This window comes from Pantherophis guttatus, chromosome 5 (assembly GCF_059756535.1).
Source record: "Pantherophis guttatus breed Tessera chromosome 5, ASM5975653v1, whole genome shotgun sequence".
Classification (NCBI taxonomy): Eukaryota; Metazoa; Chordata; class Lepidosauria; order Squamata; family Colubridae; genus Pantherophis; species Pantherophis guttatus.
The window spans coordinates 9,983,408-9,998,514 of NC_142067.1; the positions used below are offsets into that span (position 1 = coordinate 9,983,408).

General features: G+C 42.8%; 1 protein-coding gene across 1 annotated transcript in view; it reads right to left on the reverse strand.

Annotated features, from left to right (window-relative positions):
• Window positions 1–1,055: 1,055 nt before the first annotated feature.
• Window positions 1,056–15,107, reverse strand: part of RAB38 (RAB38, member RAS oncogene family) — a 44,010-nt gene continuing 29,958 nt past the window's right edge. The window contains exons 2-3 of the mRNA XM_034414885.3: window positions 14,680–14,960; window positions 1,056–1,323 (exon numbers count right to left, since the gene is read on the reverse strand). Of these exons, the coding sequence (XP_034270776.1) occupies window positions 1,171–1,323; window positions 14,680–14,960 (434 nt within the window). The 3' untranslated portion in view covers window positions 1,056–1,170. The remainder of the gene's footprint in view (window positions 1,324–14,679; window positions 14,961–15,107) is intronic.

Below are 15,107 nucleotides of genomic sequence, written 5' to 3' on the forward strand. Positions count from 1 at the left end.
AACTGAGCCCAAAATTTCTGTTGGTAAGGGAGATATTTGTGAAGAGAGCTTTGTCCCATTTTACGGCCTTTCTTGCCACAGTTGTTAAGTGAATCATCTCCGTTGTTAAGTTAGTAACACATTTGTTAAATGAATCAAGCTTCCCCATTGACTTTGCTTGTCAGAAAATCTCAAAAGCTGATTACATGACCCTGGGACACTGCAACTATCATAAATATAAGTAAAATGCCCAAATGTCCGAATTTTGATTATGTGGCCATGGGGATGCCACCACGATCCTAAGTATGAAAAGCGGTCATAAGTCACTTTTTTCAGTGCCGTTGTAACTTTGAATGGGTCATGAAACAAACGGTTGTAAATTGAGGGCTTACAATACATGCGTTCAGGAAGAATGTCAGGTTTAACTTTATACCATGTTGAGGTTATGTCAGTTTCTCTCCAGTTAGAGATTCATGGAAACATACCATTAAACCAAGATTTACAAGGACTGAGATGCACGATGAGAAAATCTTCAAGGTAGCCATCTTTAACAGGGATGAAATCTACTTACTTTCCCTACTGGTTCGGAAGTGTGTGCGCCACATCTTCACGTTAGATTTTGGACCCTCTGCGCATGCGCAAAGTCTTCTGCGCATGCACAGAGGGTCAAAAACAGGTTACTTCCTGGTTAAAACCAGGAAGTAACAATGTCCGGGCAGGTGGGCGGAGCCTTGCACTGCCGCCGCGACGGTTCACCGAATCACACACCGCCGCTACCAGTTCGCCCGAATTGGAGCAAATTGGTAGCATTTCACCCCTGATCTTCAAGAGAGTTAACTCTCACACCATGAAAGTGACAAACAATATGTTCAGACACCTTAGTTTTTTAAGGAAAGCACTTTGGCTGAGCAAGTATAATTAACATAAATTACCCAGGTACTAACCCCTATTTGCATAAGATTCTCGAAGAAACTACTCGAAGGAATAATAATAAAAAAATATTTGTTTTAAACATTTGGGCTTTTTTCTTTTTTCTTCCCAGCCATATGTTGAGGAAGGATACACATTTTCTAATCTTGGTTTCTGTTTGTTCAAGAGCAACTGCCTTGCATTGGAGAGATCCTGCTTCATGGGTTATTCATGAGTTCTTATGGGCTCAGTTCCAATGTCCATAAACAACTTGGAGATGGCTTAGGTTCTGAAACAAGCTGAGCAGGGATGGCGTTTGGAGGGATTCAGGTGAAGGTTAATGACATCTGGCTTGATAGGCTGCCCAGGTTCACTGTTGCTGGAAATTATGTGCTTCACCAAGCACCGAGCAGCTTCCTCAATGTTGATGTTGTCCTGAATGGGGGGGGGGGGCAAAAGACAAGAAAAGGAGAAGAATGAGTTATAGTAGCCGGTTCCTGATGTTTTCTGGACATCTTGGGGTTGCAATCCACAACATTCCTAGAAAACAATACAACCCCCAAGAACTTTTAGCCAACATTTGAATGCCCAGAACTCTTATGGCCAATAATACCCCAAGCAGATATTCTCAAATATCTAATGTGCTACAACACTCAGAATTCCTAGACTGCACAACCAAATTTCTGGACAATGTAAGTGACTAAATTAGAGAGTCTCCGTTGAATGAAGTCAATCTGAAACTCATTATCTTCTTCTTCTTCTTCTTCTTCTTCTTCTTCTTCTTCTTCTTCTTCTTCTTCTTCTCCTTCTTCTTCTTCTTCTTCTTCTTCTTCTTCTTCTTCTTCTTCTTCTTCTTCTTCTTCTTCTTCTTCTTCTTCTTCTTCTTCTTCTTCTTCTTCTTCTTCCTCCTCCTCCTCCTCTGCTCCTTCTCCTCCTCCTCCTCTTCCTCCTCCTCCTCCTCCTCCTCCTCCTCTCCCTCTTCCCTCCTTGTAAAAGATACTTATGTCAGTGGCAAGAAATCCATGCTAAATACAATTCTACTTCCAGTACCACCCCCAAGTTTAAACTTCAGGAAACTGCCAAGTAACGCAACATGATTTTCTACAATTGTGGAGCCAATAAATGAATAAAATATATGCTCTAAGCCTAAATTAATTTGATACCTATGGCAGTTCACCTCCAGGCTAAAAAATTATTTTCCATGCGGCTCTGAGCTACTTTATATATATTATATACAGAGAATTTAAAATGAGTTCTCAGGAAAAAAAAATACCCATGCTTACTTAAGGCTGAATTTGAAGTACATTGTTTGGTAATTCTGAATGATTTGGCTTTAAGTTCATTTCAGAATCAGTGGCACCAAGGAATCACAGTTGTTAAGTGAATCTGGCTTCCCCATTGACTTTGCTTGTCAAAAGGTCGCAAAAGATGATCACATGACCCGAGGACATTGCAACCGTCATAAATATGAACCAGTTGCCAAGCGAGCAAATTTTGATCACGTGACTATGGGGATGCTACAATGGTCGCAAGCGTGAAAAACAGTCATCAGTCACTTTTTCAGCGCCGTAGTAATTTTGAACAATCACTAAACAAATGGTTGTAAATCAAGGATTACCTGTACATCGTAATAATGGAGGCATGTACATCAGTGGTGGAACTCAATTTTTTTACTACCAGTTCTGTGGGTGTGGCTTAGTGGGCATGATATGGCTTGGTGGGTGTGGCAGGGGAAGGATACTGCAAAATCTCCATTCCCACCCCACTCCAGGGGAAGGATACTGCAAAATCCCCATTCCCTCTCCACTCCTGGAGAAAGGATATTGCAAAATCTCCATTCCCACCCCACTCTGGGCCCAGCCAGAGGTGGTATTTGCCGGGTCTCTGAACTACTCAAAATTTCCGCTACCGGTTCTCCAGAACCTGTCAGAATTTGCTGACTAGCACCCCTGATGTAGATTATAATGAAACAGTAATATTGATACAATATTATTTTAAATTGTCCTCATCCAGCCATCCATTTGGGAAGTTGTAGCACTGGATTTTTCCTGGACAAAGTATCTTGGAAGCTGCTTGCAATTCTATCTGTTTACACATTCTTGCAGGAGAACCTGGCTTATAAACTATGAAAATTTGTACATATCACAATCCAATGCTAGGTCTCAATTAGCCAGCGACTCAACTTTGGTATTTAACGATTTGCCAACTGATACTGAACAAACAAGAGGCACTAACCATTGGCAATCACAGACAACAAAAATTGATGGAGTGATTTTCTGAACAGACCTGGCAAATTCCACTGGTTGACATGTAGCTATTTTCAAGTTGCTGTGAAATGCCACGAGAAAAAGTCACATAAATTTAAAAACTGTTTTTCAAGTCCAGCTGAGAGTGCTAGAGAGAAAAGAGAATTTCACCAGAAGTCTGGATTTAATATCTGCTGCCAAAGATTCGGGCCAAGGTTAGAGAACCAATTCTGCATGGAAAAGATTTCAATTCAAATTCGCAGCATCGTTAGATACAACTGAAAGAACAAAAACTCTGTCAGAACCTCTGGAGAATTGCTACCATTATTAACAAGGCCATCTTCCTAAGAACAGTCAAATCTTTTACCTAGGTTTATAAACTAGAATCATAGAGCTGGAAGAGACCTTGGAGCAGTGGTGGGGTTCAGCTGGTTCGGGCCGGTTCGGGCGAGCCAGTAGTTAAATTGCTGCTGGCCCTGCCCCTTCCAGGAGTCCCCCCCATGGCCCATTTTTGCTCCCAGGAGGCTTCAGGGAGGCCTCCTAGGCCCAAAACGGGGCGAGGCTGGCCGATGCGCCCCCCCACAGCCCATTTTAGCTCCCAGGAGGCTTTGGGGAGGTCTACTAGGCCCAAAACAGGGTACAGGAGTGGTGGTGTGGGGCCCCCGTGTCCCATTTTTGCTCCCAGGAGGAAGGCGTACTAGGCCAAAAATGGGGTGCAGGGGCGCAGCGTGTCCCCCCCAGCAGCCCATTTTTGCTCCCAGTGGGGTGCAGGAGGCCAAGTGCTGCCTGTCACACCCTCTGGCCATGCCTACCATGGCCACACCCACCGAGCCGGTCATTAGGACAGAGACCCAGTTGTTAAATTATTTGAATCCCATCACTGCCCTGGAGGTCTTCTATCCAAACCCCTGCTCAAGGCAACAGGCCTTATATAAATTCCCAGGGGTTTTTAAGGGGAGTTTTAATGGTTTTTAACACTTAATATTGATTTTATCTGTTTTTATTGCTGTGAGCCACCCTGAGTCCTTTCCGGAGAGAGGGCGGCATATAAGCTTCATAAATAAATGAATGAATGAATGAATGAATGAATGAATGAATGAATGAATGAATGAATGAAATGAATAAATAAAGAAATAAATGGTTGTCCAATTCTTTCTTGAAAACCTTCAGTGATTGAGCATCCACAATTTTGGGAGGGAGGCTGTTCCATTGATTAATTGTTCTCACGGTCAGAAAATTTTTCCTTATTACTCTTTCACAAACTTCCACCCAATACTTCTTGTCCTGCCTTCTGGTGCTTTGGAGATTAAGTCCATCCCCTCTTCTCTGAAACAGCCCCTCAAGTATTGGAAGACAGTGATCAGGTCCCCACAATCCTTCCCTTCCATTGGCGAGACATACTTAGCTCTCTAAACCATTCATAGCAATAGCACTTAGACTTATATACCGCTTCACAGTACTTTTACAGCCCTCTCTAAGCGGTTTACAGAGTCAGCCTATTGCCCCCCAACAATCTGGGTCCTCATTTTACCCACCTCGGAAGGATGGAAGGCTGAGTCAACCTTGATCCTGATGAGATTTGAATTCATCATACAACTTAGCCTCCAGACCAGTGGTGAAATCCAATTTTTTTTACTACCAGTTCTGTGGGTGTGGCTTGGTGGGCATGGCAGGGGAAGGATACTGCAAAATCCCCATTCCTTCCTCACCCTGGCCCTGATTTGCCGGTCCTCCGAACTACTCAAAATTTCTGCTACCGGTTCTCCGAACTACTCAAAATTTCTGCTACCGGTTCTCCGAACTACTCAAAATTTCCGTTACCGGTTCTCCAGAACCTGTCAGAACCTGCTGGATTTCACCCCTGCTCCAGACCCTTTATTATCTTTGTTGATACAAAATCTTTGTTGATTTTGATTTTGTTTTCTGTTGGTCTAAAAAGGTTGTTGATACAACTACTGTAAGCAGGACTGAAAAGCAGGACAAATTAATATATTATCATATTACGTATGAACCACATTTGCTCATTGCTCCAAGTGGCTCAAAGCTACGTACAGAGGTGAACAATTATCAAATCCTTTCCAATTTGATGTACACTGTATGATTTGAATGAGATCTCTCAAAATTCCCAACATGGACTGTAATTTGTGAGAACACTTCCATAGGGCATGAGGTCACAGAAGACTGATACACAATGTGTAATTTTTAATTTTTTTTTTGCATAAATACTCTTTGTATCTTTGCTGCCAAAAAAACCCCCAAAATACTGATTAAACTTTGAGCCAGTGTGCAATTTATTTCTGGATAAGTGGGATATAGTTAATGTCCCAAAGATACTTTTTCCAAAAGGTAACTAGACTTTCTTGATTTTTTTTTCTTTGAAAACATTTTGTTAAATTTGCTATTTCCTAAACTTCTAAAATATGACTTCTGTCTCCATGGAATACAGCAATTCAGTAATTGAAAAACTCCTGGTTTATCTTCAGTCAGGTCTATGCTGTAGCTGGGATCTCATATGATCTTTGTGCTGCAGCTGCCAAAAAAGCCAACACCAGCTGCATTAACAGAGGGTTAGAATCAGTGGTGGGATTAATTTTTTTTTTACTACCGATTCTGTGGGTGTGGATTTGTGGGCGTGTGACAGGCAGCACTTAGCCTCCTGCACCCCACTGGGAGCAAAAACGGGCTGCGGGGAAGGAGGCGTGCCCCACATGCCATTTTGGGCCTAGGAGGCCTCCCTGGATTTACCTGAGAGCCAAAGTGGGGTGCGTGGGGACCCCTGGAAGGAGTGGGGCAGGAAGGAGTGGGACCAGCCATCAATTTAACTACTGGTTTGCCCAAACCATCCCGAACCGGCTGAATCCCACCACTGGTTAGAATCAAGATCACATGTAGGCCAGTTCCACTAAAGAAGCTTCTTGGATGAAAAGTGAAACATTTTCAAAGACAAAACTTAGAAAGTCCACTTGCCTTCAATAGAATTGAAGAAGCTTCTTTGATGAGAAGCAAAACATTTTCAAGGGGGGGGAAAAAACACCAAGAAAATTTGGAAAAAGCAACTTTGGGACAACCATGACCTGGATGACTGAGAAGCTCCATAGATATAGTTTATTATTTAAAATTATTTATTTATTTATTATTTAAATTTCTATACCGCCCTTCTCCAAAATAGGACGCAGGGCGGTGAACAGCCAGAATAAAAAACAATACATACAAAATTTAAAAACAATTTAAAATAATTAAATATTTTTGGCCGTAAATTAAAATAACCCAATTTAAAATCAATTTAAAATTAACTCAAGTCAGCCCCGCTAATTGAAATAAATGGGTTTTCAGGGCCCGACGAAAAATCCGGAGGTCTGTTATTGTACGTATCTCCGGGGGGAGGTTGTTCCAGAGGGTGGGCGCCGCCACAGAGAAGGCTCTCCCCCTGGGGGTCGTCAGCCAACATTGTCTGGTGGACGGCACCCTGAGGAGGCCCACTCTGTGCGAGCGTACTGGCCGGTGGGAGGCTATTGGTGGCAGAAGGCGGTCTCGTAAGTACCCCGGCCCTAAGCCATGGAGTGCTTTAAAGGTGGTCACCAACACCTTGAAGCGCACCCGGAAGACCACCGGGAGCCAGTGCAGCTCGCGCAGGAGAGGTGTTACGTGGGAGCGCCTCGTCGCCCCCATAATAGTTAATGGAAAGTTTTCTTGGCAAAAAATAAATAAATTTTAAAAAACTAAGATGACTGCTGTAAGTTACATATGTGGTGATTCGATCTGATTTCTATGTTTAATCCCTCTCCAGTCCCCCCAAATATAAATGATAAGACTCTTTGATTATTGATAATGTTGGAAGAAATATCCATCTGGTTCAGTTCCAAGCTGGGAGAAAGGCACTGGAGACAAAATGGAGGCTAGAGGCTGACTGGAAAAAGGGTCCATTTATTGATGAAGCAGTACCGCCAAGCACGTGTGAATCTGGGCGGCTGACCAAATGAAGTTGAGAGTGAGGGGTTTTTATACCTTCTCTTGGGCTTTGCACTTGAGCTTCCTGTTCCTGTGCAAGAACGTGTATTCTCTTGGTTGTTGTCAGACTCCCATGGTGCCATGTACAAATCCTAGGAGTTTGTCTGAGCTAGGTTTGGTTGAAGTTTGGGCTGATGCAATGAAGGGGCTTGTTGGGCAATTCCTATTGTGGCTGTGGGATAACCCTACTTTTCTTCAGACCTTACTGCAGGGAGTAATGGATTACCAAATCTGCATTTTAAAAATCTGGCTTCAGCTTAGTATCTGCTTGGGGACAGGGAGCTGGGGCTCTGAGTTTCTGTCTCCTTTAAGATTTTTAATTTCTCTTTTGCGGGAAATATTTTATTTTGCTTTTTTAAAATATTTCTCAATATTGTTCATTCTTCTAGGAGAGGGATGGTTGGGTGCTAACTTTCTACAGTAATAAAACTGACTGCGCAAGCAGCAAAGGTAAAAAAAAGATGGAGTGATTTTATGTTAACGTGAAATAAACACTTTATTGAATACACCCTCAAGCAATCTTAAAAGCAGTTTAGTGTTTGTCTTTGCATTGTTCTTCCTGCCTCTAGATCAGACCTTAAAAGTTCTCCGTTGTAATCCCTGAAATAAATTCCCTTAAATCCGAGTAGCTGGTTTTCTTTTACTTGACATAATGGGCCTTTATTAGTTTTTATGGGCCATTCTCTCTTCCAGATGAAATATTTTATGACTAGCCATGCAAATCTTTTATAGGATTTATGACGCTGCGATCCCAAGATATAAAACTATGCCTAGTTTCATACCGAACGGTAGTTTTACTTTACGATAGCAGGAAATTCTGTTGGTTTTGAAGCTCAAGAGGAAGCGTTATTTTAGGCAATCCGGGTTTTTGATATAGTACCTGTTTATAGAATGACATGCCTGGTGTTGCCTTCTAAATTTGAAGTTTTGGCACACACTATAAAAAACACAACACTATAAAAAAGATGTTGAGACACTAGAAAAAGTGCAGAGGAGAGCAACCAGGATGATTAGGGGACTGGAGACTAAAACATATGAAGAATCGTTACAAGAACTGGGTGTGACTAGTCTAGTGAAGAGAAGAAGGACCAGGGCAGACATGATAGCAGTCTTCCAATATTTGAGGGGCTGCCACAGAGAGGAGCAGGTCAAGCTGTTTTCCAAGGCACCTGAAGGCCAGACAAGGAATAATGGATGGGAACTGAACAAGGAGAGATTTAACCTAGAAATAAGGAGAATTTTTCTGACAGTGAGAGCAATCAACCAATGGAACAAAAGTTGCCTTCAGAAGTTGTGGGAGCTTCATCACTTGAGACTTTCAAGAAGAGATTGGACTGCCATTTGTCAGAAATGGTGTAGGGTCTCCTGCTTGAGTGGGGGGTTGGACTAGATGACCTATAAGGCCCCTTCCAACTCTGTTAATCTGTTATCTGTTATCCCTCTGAAGGAATCTGGTAGCACCTGTTCCAATTAGCAATTTTTATTACAAGGCATAAGCTTTGGTAAATCTCATGCATTTGAATTTCATGAGCTACAGTTAGTTTCCTGCTGAAGTGTTGTTGCTATAGAGCAGTGATGGCGAACCTTAGTGCCGGAAAGGTCGTGCGGAAATGTTGTGCGCACGTGCTCGTTGGGGCCTCACTCTGGAAGAGCCGAACTTCTGGGTTCTAGCGTGCATGCACAGCCAATGATCAGCTGGTTGGTGTGCATGCGCAGGCCAGTTTTTGGCACTGCCGCACACGCAAAGATATCACGCTCTGGAAAAGCTAAACTTCTGGGTTCTGGTGCACATGCGCACCTGACAATCAGCTGGCCGGCACTCACGCGCACACCAGTTTTTGGCACTGCCACGCATGAAGGACATCTGATCATCGCACACGCATGTGCGCCAGAAACCCGGAAGACAAACAGGCAAGGCCGTGCGTGCTGTGCGACATGGCTTCACGTGCCACTTTGGGCATGCGGCTATAGAGTGTAACCTTACTCGTCTCTCCTCTGAGCCTTCTGCTACAGTACAGATAATCCTTGATTTAAAATGATTATTCTGTCTGGCAGCATCCAAGTCTTCAATTTAAGACCACAATTAGGGCTGGAATTGGGGTCATTAAGTAGCTGGACCAGTGGTGGGTTGCTCCCGATTCGCACCGGTTCACAAGAACCGGTAGTAAAAAATTTTAGTAGTTCAGAGAACTGGTAATAACATTGGCTGGCCACGCCCCCGAACCAGTCCCCAGCCCAGTCGCCGCTTGCTTATCCCGCCCACCTCATCAGAGGCTTTTTAAAAAAAAACTTTTAAAAGCATTTTTTCTACAACCTCTTCGGCTGAAAAAATGCTTTTAAAAGTTAAAAAAAAAAGCCTCTGATGATTGCGCGGCTAAACTGGGATCTTCAGAGGCTTCTGAAAACATTTTTTCTGCAACCTCTTCAGCCGAGGAGGTTATAGGAAAAAAAAATCCCTTTAAAAGCCTCTGGCGATCCCAGCAGATTTGCCTGATCGTCAGAAGCTTCTAAAAGCATTTTTTTTCTGCAACCTCTTAAGGTTGTAGAAATAATGCTTTTAAAAGTAAAAAAAAAAAAAGAAGAAGTTGGCCACGCCCACCCAGTCACATTACCCCCCAAGCCATGCCCACAAAATAAGCCACGCCCACAGAACTGGTAGTAAAAAATTTTAGAACCCACCCCTGAGCCGAACCTAATTTTATTATCATGTTTACCACAGTCGTAAAATGGGGCAAAGCTCACTTAACAAGTGTTTCACTTAAGAACAGAAATTCTGGGCTCAATTATGGTCGTAAGTCAAGGACTACCTGTACTGTAAAGTTAGTTACAGAAGAAAATTTGCTGCCTCTTTTGAACTGATCAAAACTCAAGAAAAAAAAAAACTCAAATAAAGTGCAGGCGATCCCCAACGAGAATGGTCTTTCCATTTCACATGACTTCATGAGTAGTGCAGCAGCCATAACTTTGAAGATGGGTCGTAAACTTTTTCAAGTCCATCGTAATTTCAAACAGTCTTAAGCAACCAGTCATAAATCAAGAACTACCTGTACTTTGTCCCAAAGGTGCTTTTTCGAGAGGCAACTGGACTTTCTGGTTTTTCTTTGAAGACATTTCACATCAGAAGCTTCTTCACAGATGAGAAGCGAAACACTTTCAAAGAAAAAAAATCAGACAGTCTAGTTGCCTCTTGAAAAAGCACCTTTGAGATAACCATGACCTAGATGACTGAGAATCTCCATAGACATTTACCTGTACTTTGCTTTAGAAAGATTTGGTAAGGATGTTTGAATCGGTTAATAAATGACTAACAGATTTGTTTTCTCAAATTTCAAAGACGAGAGCAAAGAACATAATTTGGCTGTGAAAAATGAGCTATATATGGAAAAGTTCAAAAACACTTACTCACGTTAGATTGGATTGGATTGATATTCGGAAACAGAAATAATTTGAGAATTAGAGGCATTAGGAAACATGCAGTAAAGACTAATTAAATCGGGTATCTTATCTCAAAAATTTAATTACAAGCTACTAGGTTTAAAACTTCGAGGTAATGATGTGAAACTCACCCATAAATTCTTCCCTTCTGAGTTCAACCAAATGCCAAACCCAAAAGATATGCTAATAAGATTTCTAAAATAATCAAGCGAAAGAAGGGAAATCTGCAAAAAGCGCATGGAACGAAAGAGATAAATTGGGATGGAGATAAAGTTTCTTTTTTAAAAACACTAGTTGTGCCATGATACAAATTCTTCAAAGCAATGGGAGAAGAATGATTAAATGTTTCCCTGTCAGCCATATTCAACTCTAAAGGTCAGTGCCCATCTCCGTTTCTTGGCTGAGGGAGCCAGCATTGTCCAAAGACAATTTCCATGGTCATGTGGCCAGCATGACTATATTCTGAGGTGCATGGAATGTTGTTACCTAAAATGGTACCTATTTATCCAGGGCTAAATGCTCTGAAGTCTGCTACCATTTGCTTCGCTACTGGTTCGAAAGCAGGATTTCCTGCTTTCTAGCGAATATAAATCGCGCGGCACAGCTGATCGTCAGAAATATCGATTCATCTGAACTGGTAGCATTTTTTTTACTACCAGTTCACGCGAACTGGTAGCTTTTATTACTACCGGTTCAGGCGAACCGGTCCGAACCGGTAGCATTTCACCCTTGCTATTTATCTAGTTGCATTTGCATGCTTTCGAACTGCTAGATGGGCAAGAGCTGGAGCAAGGAACGTGCGCTCACCCTGTTGCGCAGAATTTGGGTCTCAAACTCGGGCGGTTAGCTTTCCAGCTGACAAGTTCCAGCGTCTTTAACCGATGGCCCACTGCACCCCTCAAAATGAAGCCTGTCAGAAGTGGGATACAAATTCACACCTCTATTCGGAGACTAGGAACAAATTAAAAGGAGCAAGATATAAATGGAGCTATCTTTTCAAGCTAATTATATTTCAACCACAAAGAAGAGAGGTCATCTTTTATGCTTTCTGATGATCTGGGAGGGGAGAAGTTAATGTTCGATGTAGCATTGCCTAAACTAGACCAATTAGAGTAGTGTTATACTTAAAGTATAACACTAGCAATGTCATAATTAAAGTAGAGGGATGCGGTGGCTCAGTGGCTAAGATGCTGAGCTTGTTGATCGAAAGATCGACAGTTCAGCAGTTCGAATCCCTAGTGCCGCGTAACGGGGTGAGCTCCCGTGACTTGTCCCAGCTTCTGCCAACCTAGCAGTTCGAAAGCATGTAAAAAATGCAAGTAGAAAGATAGGGACCACTTGGTGGGAAGGTAACAGTGTTCTGTGAGCCTTTGGCATTTAACCATGCTGGCCACATGACCATGGAGACATCTGGCTCTTCAGCTTTGAAACAGAGATGAGAACCGCCCCCTAGAGTTGGGAACAACTAGCACATATGTGCGAGCGGAACCTTTACCTTTTTATACTTAAAGTGTGGCTCAAGGACTCCTGAGCGTCTCAAACACCCTTTCAGGTGTCTGTGACATCAAAAGAATTTTCCAGGTACTAAAGGCATTTGCGAACATTTAAAACCATGCTGCTCTTCTCATTATTAAATTTAGTTTGTTAAAAAAAAGTAAAGAGCTTTCTCATGAAAATATATTCATGTTAATGCAGGGTAATCTTTGACTTGCAACAGTTCATTTAGCGACTGTTCAAAGTATGACTGTTTTTTGCACTTACGACCACTGCAACATCCCCATATCATGTGATCAAAAGTAAGATCCTGGGCAACTGGCATGTATTTATGACGGTTGCAGTGTCCCGGGGTCATGTGATCCCTTTTGCAACCTTCTGACAAGCAAAGTCAATGGGGAAGCCAGATTCACTTAACAACCGGGTTACTAACTTAACAACTGCACTGACTAGCCAGAAAGGCTGTAAAACTGGGCAAAAGTCACATGTCTCGCTTCGCAACAAAAATTTTGGGATCAATTGCTGTTGTACCTGTATCTAATGGGTTTAATATTGTTATTTTTACACGATTCAACAAAAGAATATTCTACAAATTCATCAAATTTAATGTTAAACATGGTGAATATTTATATGGTTGGTAGTTCAGCAGTTCGAATCCCTAGTGCCACGTAACGGGATGAGCTCACTTCTCTCTCATCCCAACCTATCTCTCAGGATTGTTGTTATGGGAAAAACAGGAAGAGGCAGGAGTATTAAATCTGTTCACTGCCTTGAGTTATTTATAAAGTAATAAAAGGGACATGGTGGCTTAGTGGCTAAAACGCTGAGCTTGCCGATTGAAAGGTCGGCAGTTCAGCGGTTCGAATCCCTAGTGCCGCGTAACGGGGTGAGCTCCCGTTACTTGTCCCAGCTTCTGCCAACCTAGCAGTTTGAAAGCACGTAAAAAATGCAAGTAGAAAAATAGGGACCAACTTTGGTGGGAAGGGAACAGTGTTCCATGTGCCTTTGGCATTTAGTCATGCCGGCCACATGACCACAGAGATGTCTTCAGACAGCGGTGGCTCTTCGGCTTTGAAACGGAGATGAGCACCGCCCCCTAGAGTCAGGAACGACTAGCACATGTGTGCAAGGGGAACCTTTACCTTTATGGTGAATATTAGTAAATATATCCCATATAAATGAAAGCACTTTTCGGATCCTCTATTATTTTTAAAAATGGGGCAGGGTCCTGAAAGCAAAATGTTTAATAATTGGTCTCACAGTGGACTTCCTATCAGAGCAGCCCTAGGTTAGCTCTTAAGCAAAACAAGCAGGTACTTAGGCCATCATGGGAAAGAGGAGACCACAGAGATTTCCCCCTCTAGCGATCGTACCCTTAATGCTTTCATTGTCATACTTGGCTGTAGTTTTCAGCCCTTGTTGAGTCTTAATGTCTTGTTAGATAAGCAATAGAAGGGATAAGGGGCTGTGCTTAGGGGATCCATTGGCCATAATCTGGCCCTTCAGTGGATAGTAGAATCTAATAACAGAATAACAGAGTTGGTAGGGACCTTGGAGGTCTTCTAGTCCAACCCCTTGCTCAGGCAGAAAACCCTATACCATTTCAGATAAATGGTTGTCCAATCTCTTCTTAAAACTTCCAGTATTGGGCAGTGGTGAAATTCAATTTTTTTTCTACCAGTTTTGTGGGTGTGGCGTGGCGGGCGTGGCTTGGTGGGCATGGCAGGGGAAGGATATTGGAAAATCTCCATTCCCACCCGACTCTGGGGCCAGCCAGAGGTGGTATTTGCCGGTTCTCCAAACTACTCAAAATTTCCGCTACCGGTTCTCCAGAACCTGTCAGAACCTGCTAGATTTCACCCCTGGTATTGCACCACCCACAACTTCTGGAGGCAAGTCACTGCACTGATTAATTGTTCTACCGAGAAATTTCTTTTTAGTTCTAGGTTGCTTCTCTCCTTGATTAGTTTCCATCCATTGCTTCTTGTTCTTCTACCCTCAGGTGCTTTGGAGAATAGCTTGACTCCCTCTTCTTTGTGGCAGCCCCTGAGATATTGGAACACTGCTATCATGTCACCCCTAGTCCTTCTTTTCATTAAACTAGACATACCCAATTCCAGCAACCGTTCTTCATATGTCCCCTCATCGTCTTTGTTGCTCTTCTCTGAATTCTTTCTAGAGTTTCAACATCTTTTTTACATATTTTTTATAATGAGTGATGACCAGGGGTGAAATCCAGCAGGTTCTTACAGATTCTGGAGAAGTGGCAGCAGAAATTTTGAGTAGTTCGGAGAACCGGCAAATACCACCTCCGGCTGGCCCCAGAGTGGGATGAGAATGGAGATTTTGCAATATCCTTCCCCCAGGAGTGGGGAGGGAATGGGGATTTTGCAGTATCCTTCCCCTGGAGTAGGGTGGGAATGGGGATTTTGCAGTATCCTTCCCCTGGAGTAGGGTGGGAATGGGGATTTTGCAGTATCCTTCCCCTGCCATGCCCACCAAGCCACGCCCACAGAACCAGTAGTAAAAAAATTTGGATTTCACCACTGACGATGACCAAGCCTAACTCAATGGGTCAATACTATTACCTGACACAGAAGGGAGTTACCTTAGCTGATGTTTCGAACCATCCCACAAAACCATTGTCCTTGCAGAACTGGTCCATCTTGAAGCCATTATTCACCAGTAACTCTTGGTCTTGATCACATTTGTTTGCTAATAGGACAGTTGGCACCACCTGGCCATTAGGGAGAGTCAATTTAGTGTCCAAATCCTGCTTCCACTTGGTTACGGCTTCAAAGGTAGCTGGCCTTGTAACATCGAAGACGATAAAAGCTCCCACGGCGTCTCGGTAATAGACTCGGGTCATGTTCCCAAACCTTTCTTGACCTATAAAGGATAAAAGGACACTTTTTAACATATCCACACCTATTACACTGTGAGAGATCTGTAGGGAAGCTGAAAAAGGAAGGGAAAGGAACACAGAAATAAGCAATCAAGAGGTAATGGATGAGTTTATCTTGGAGGTATTCTAGT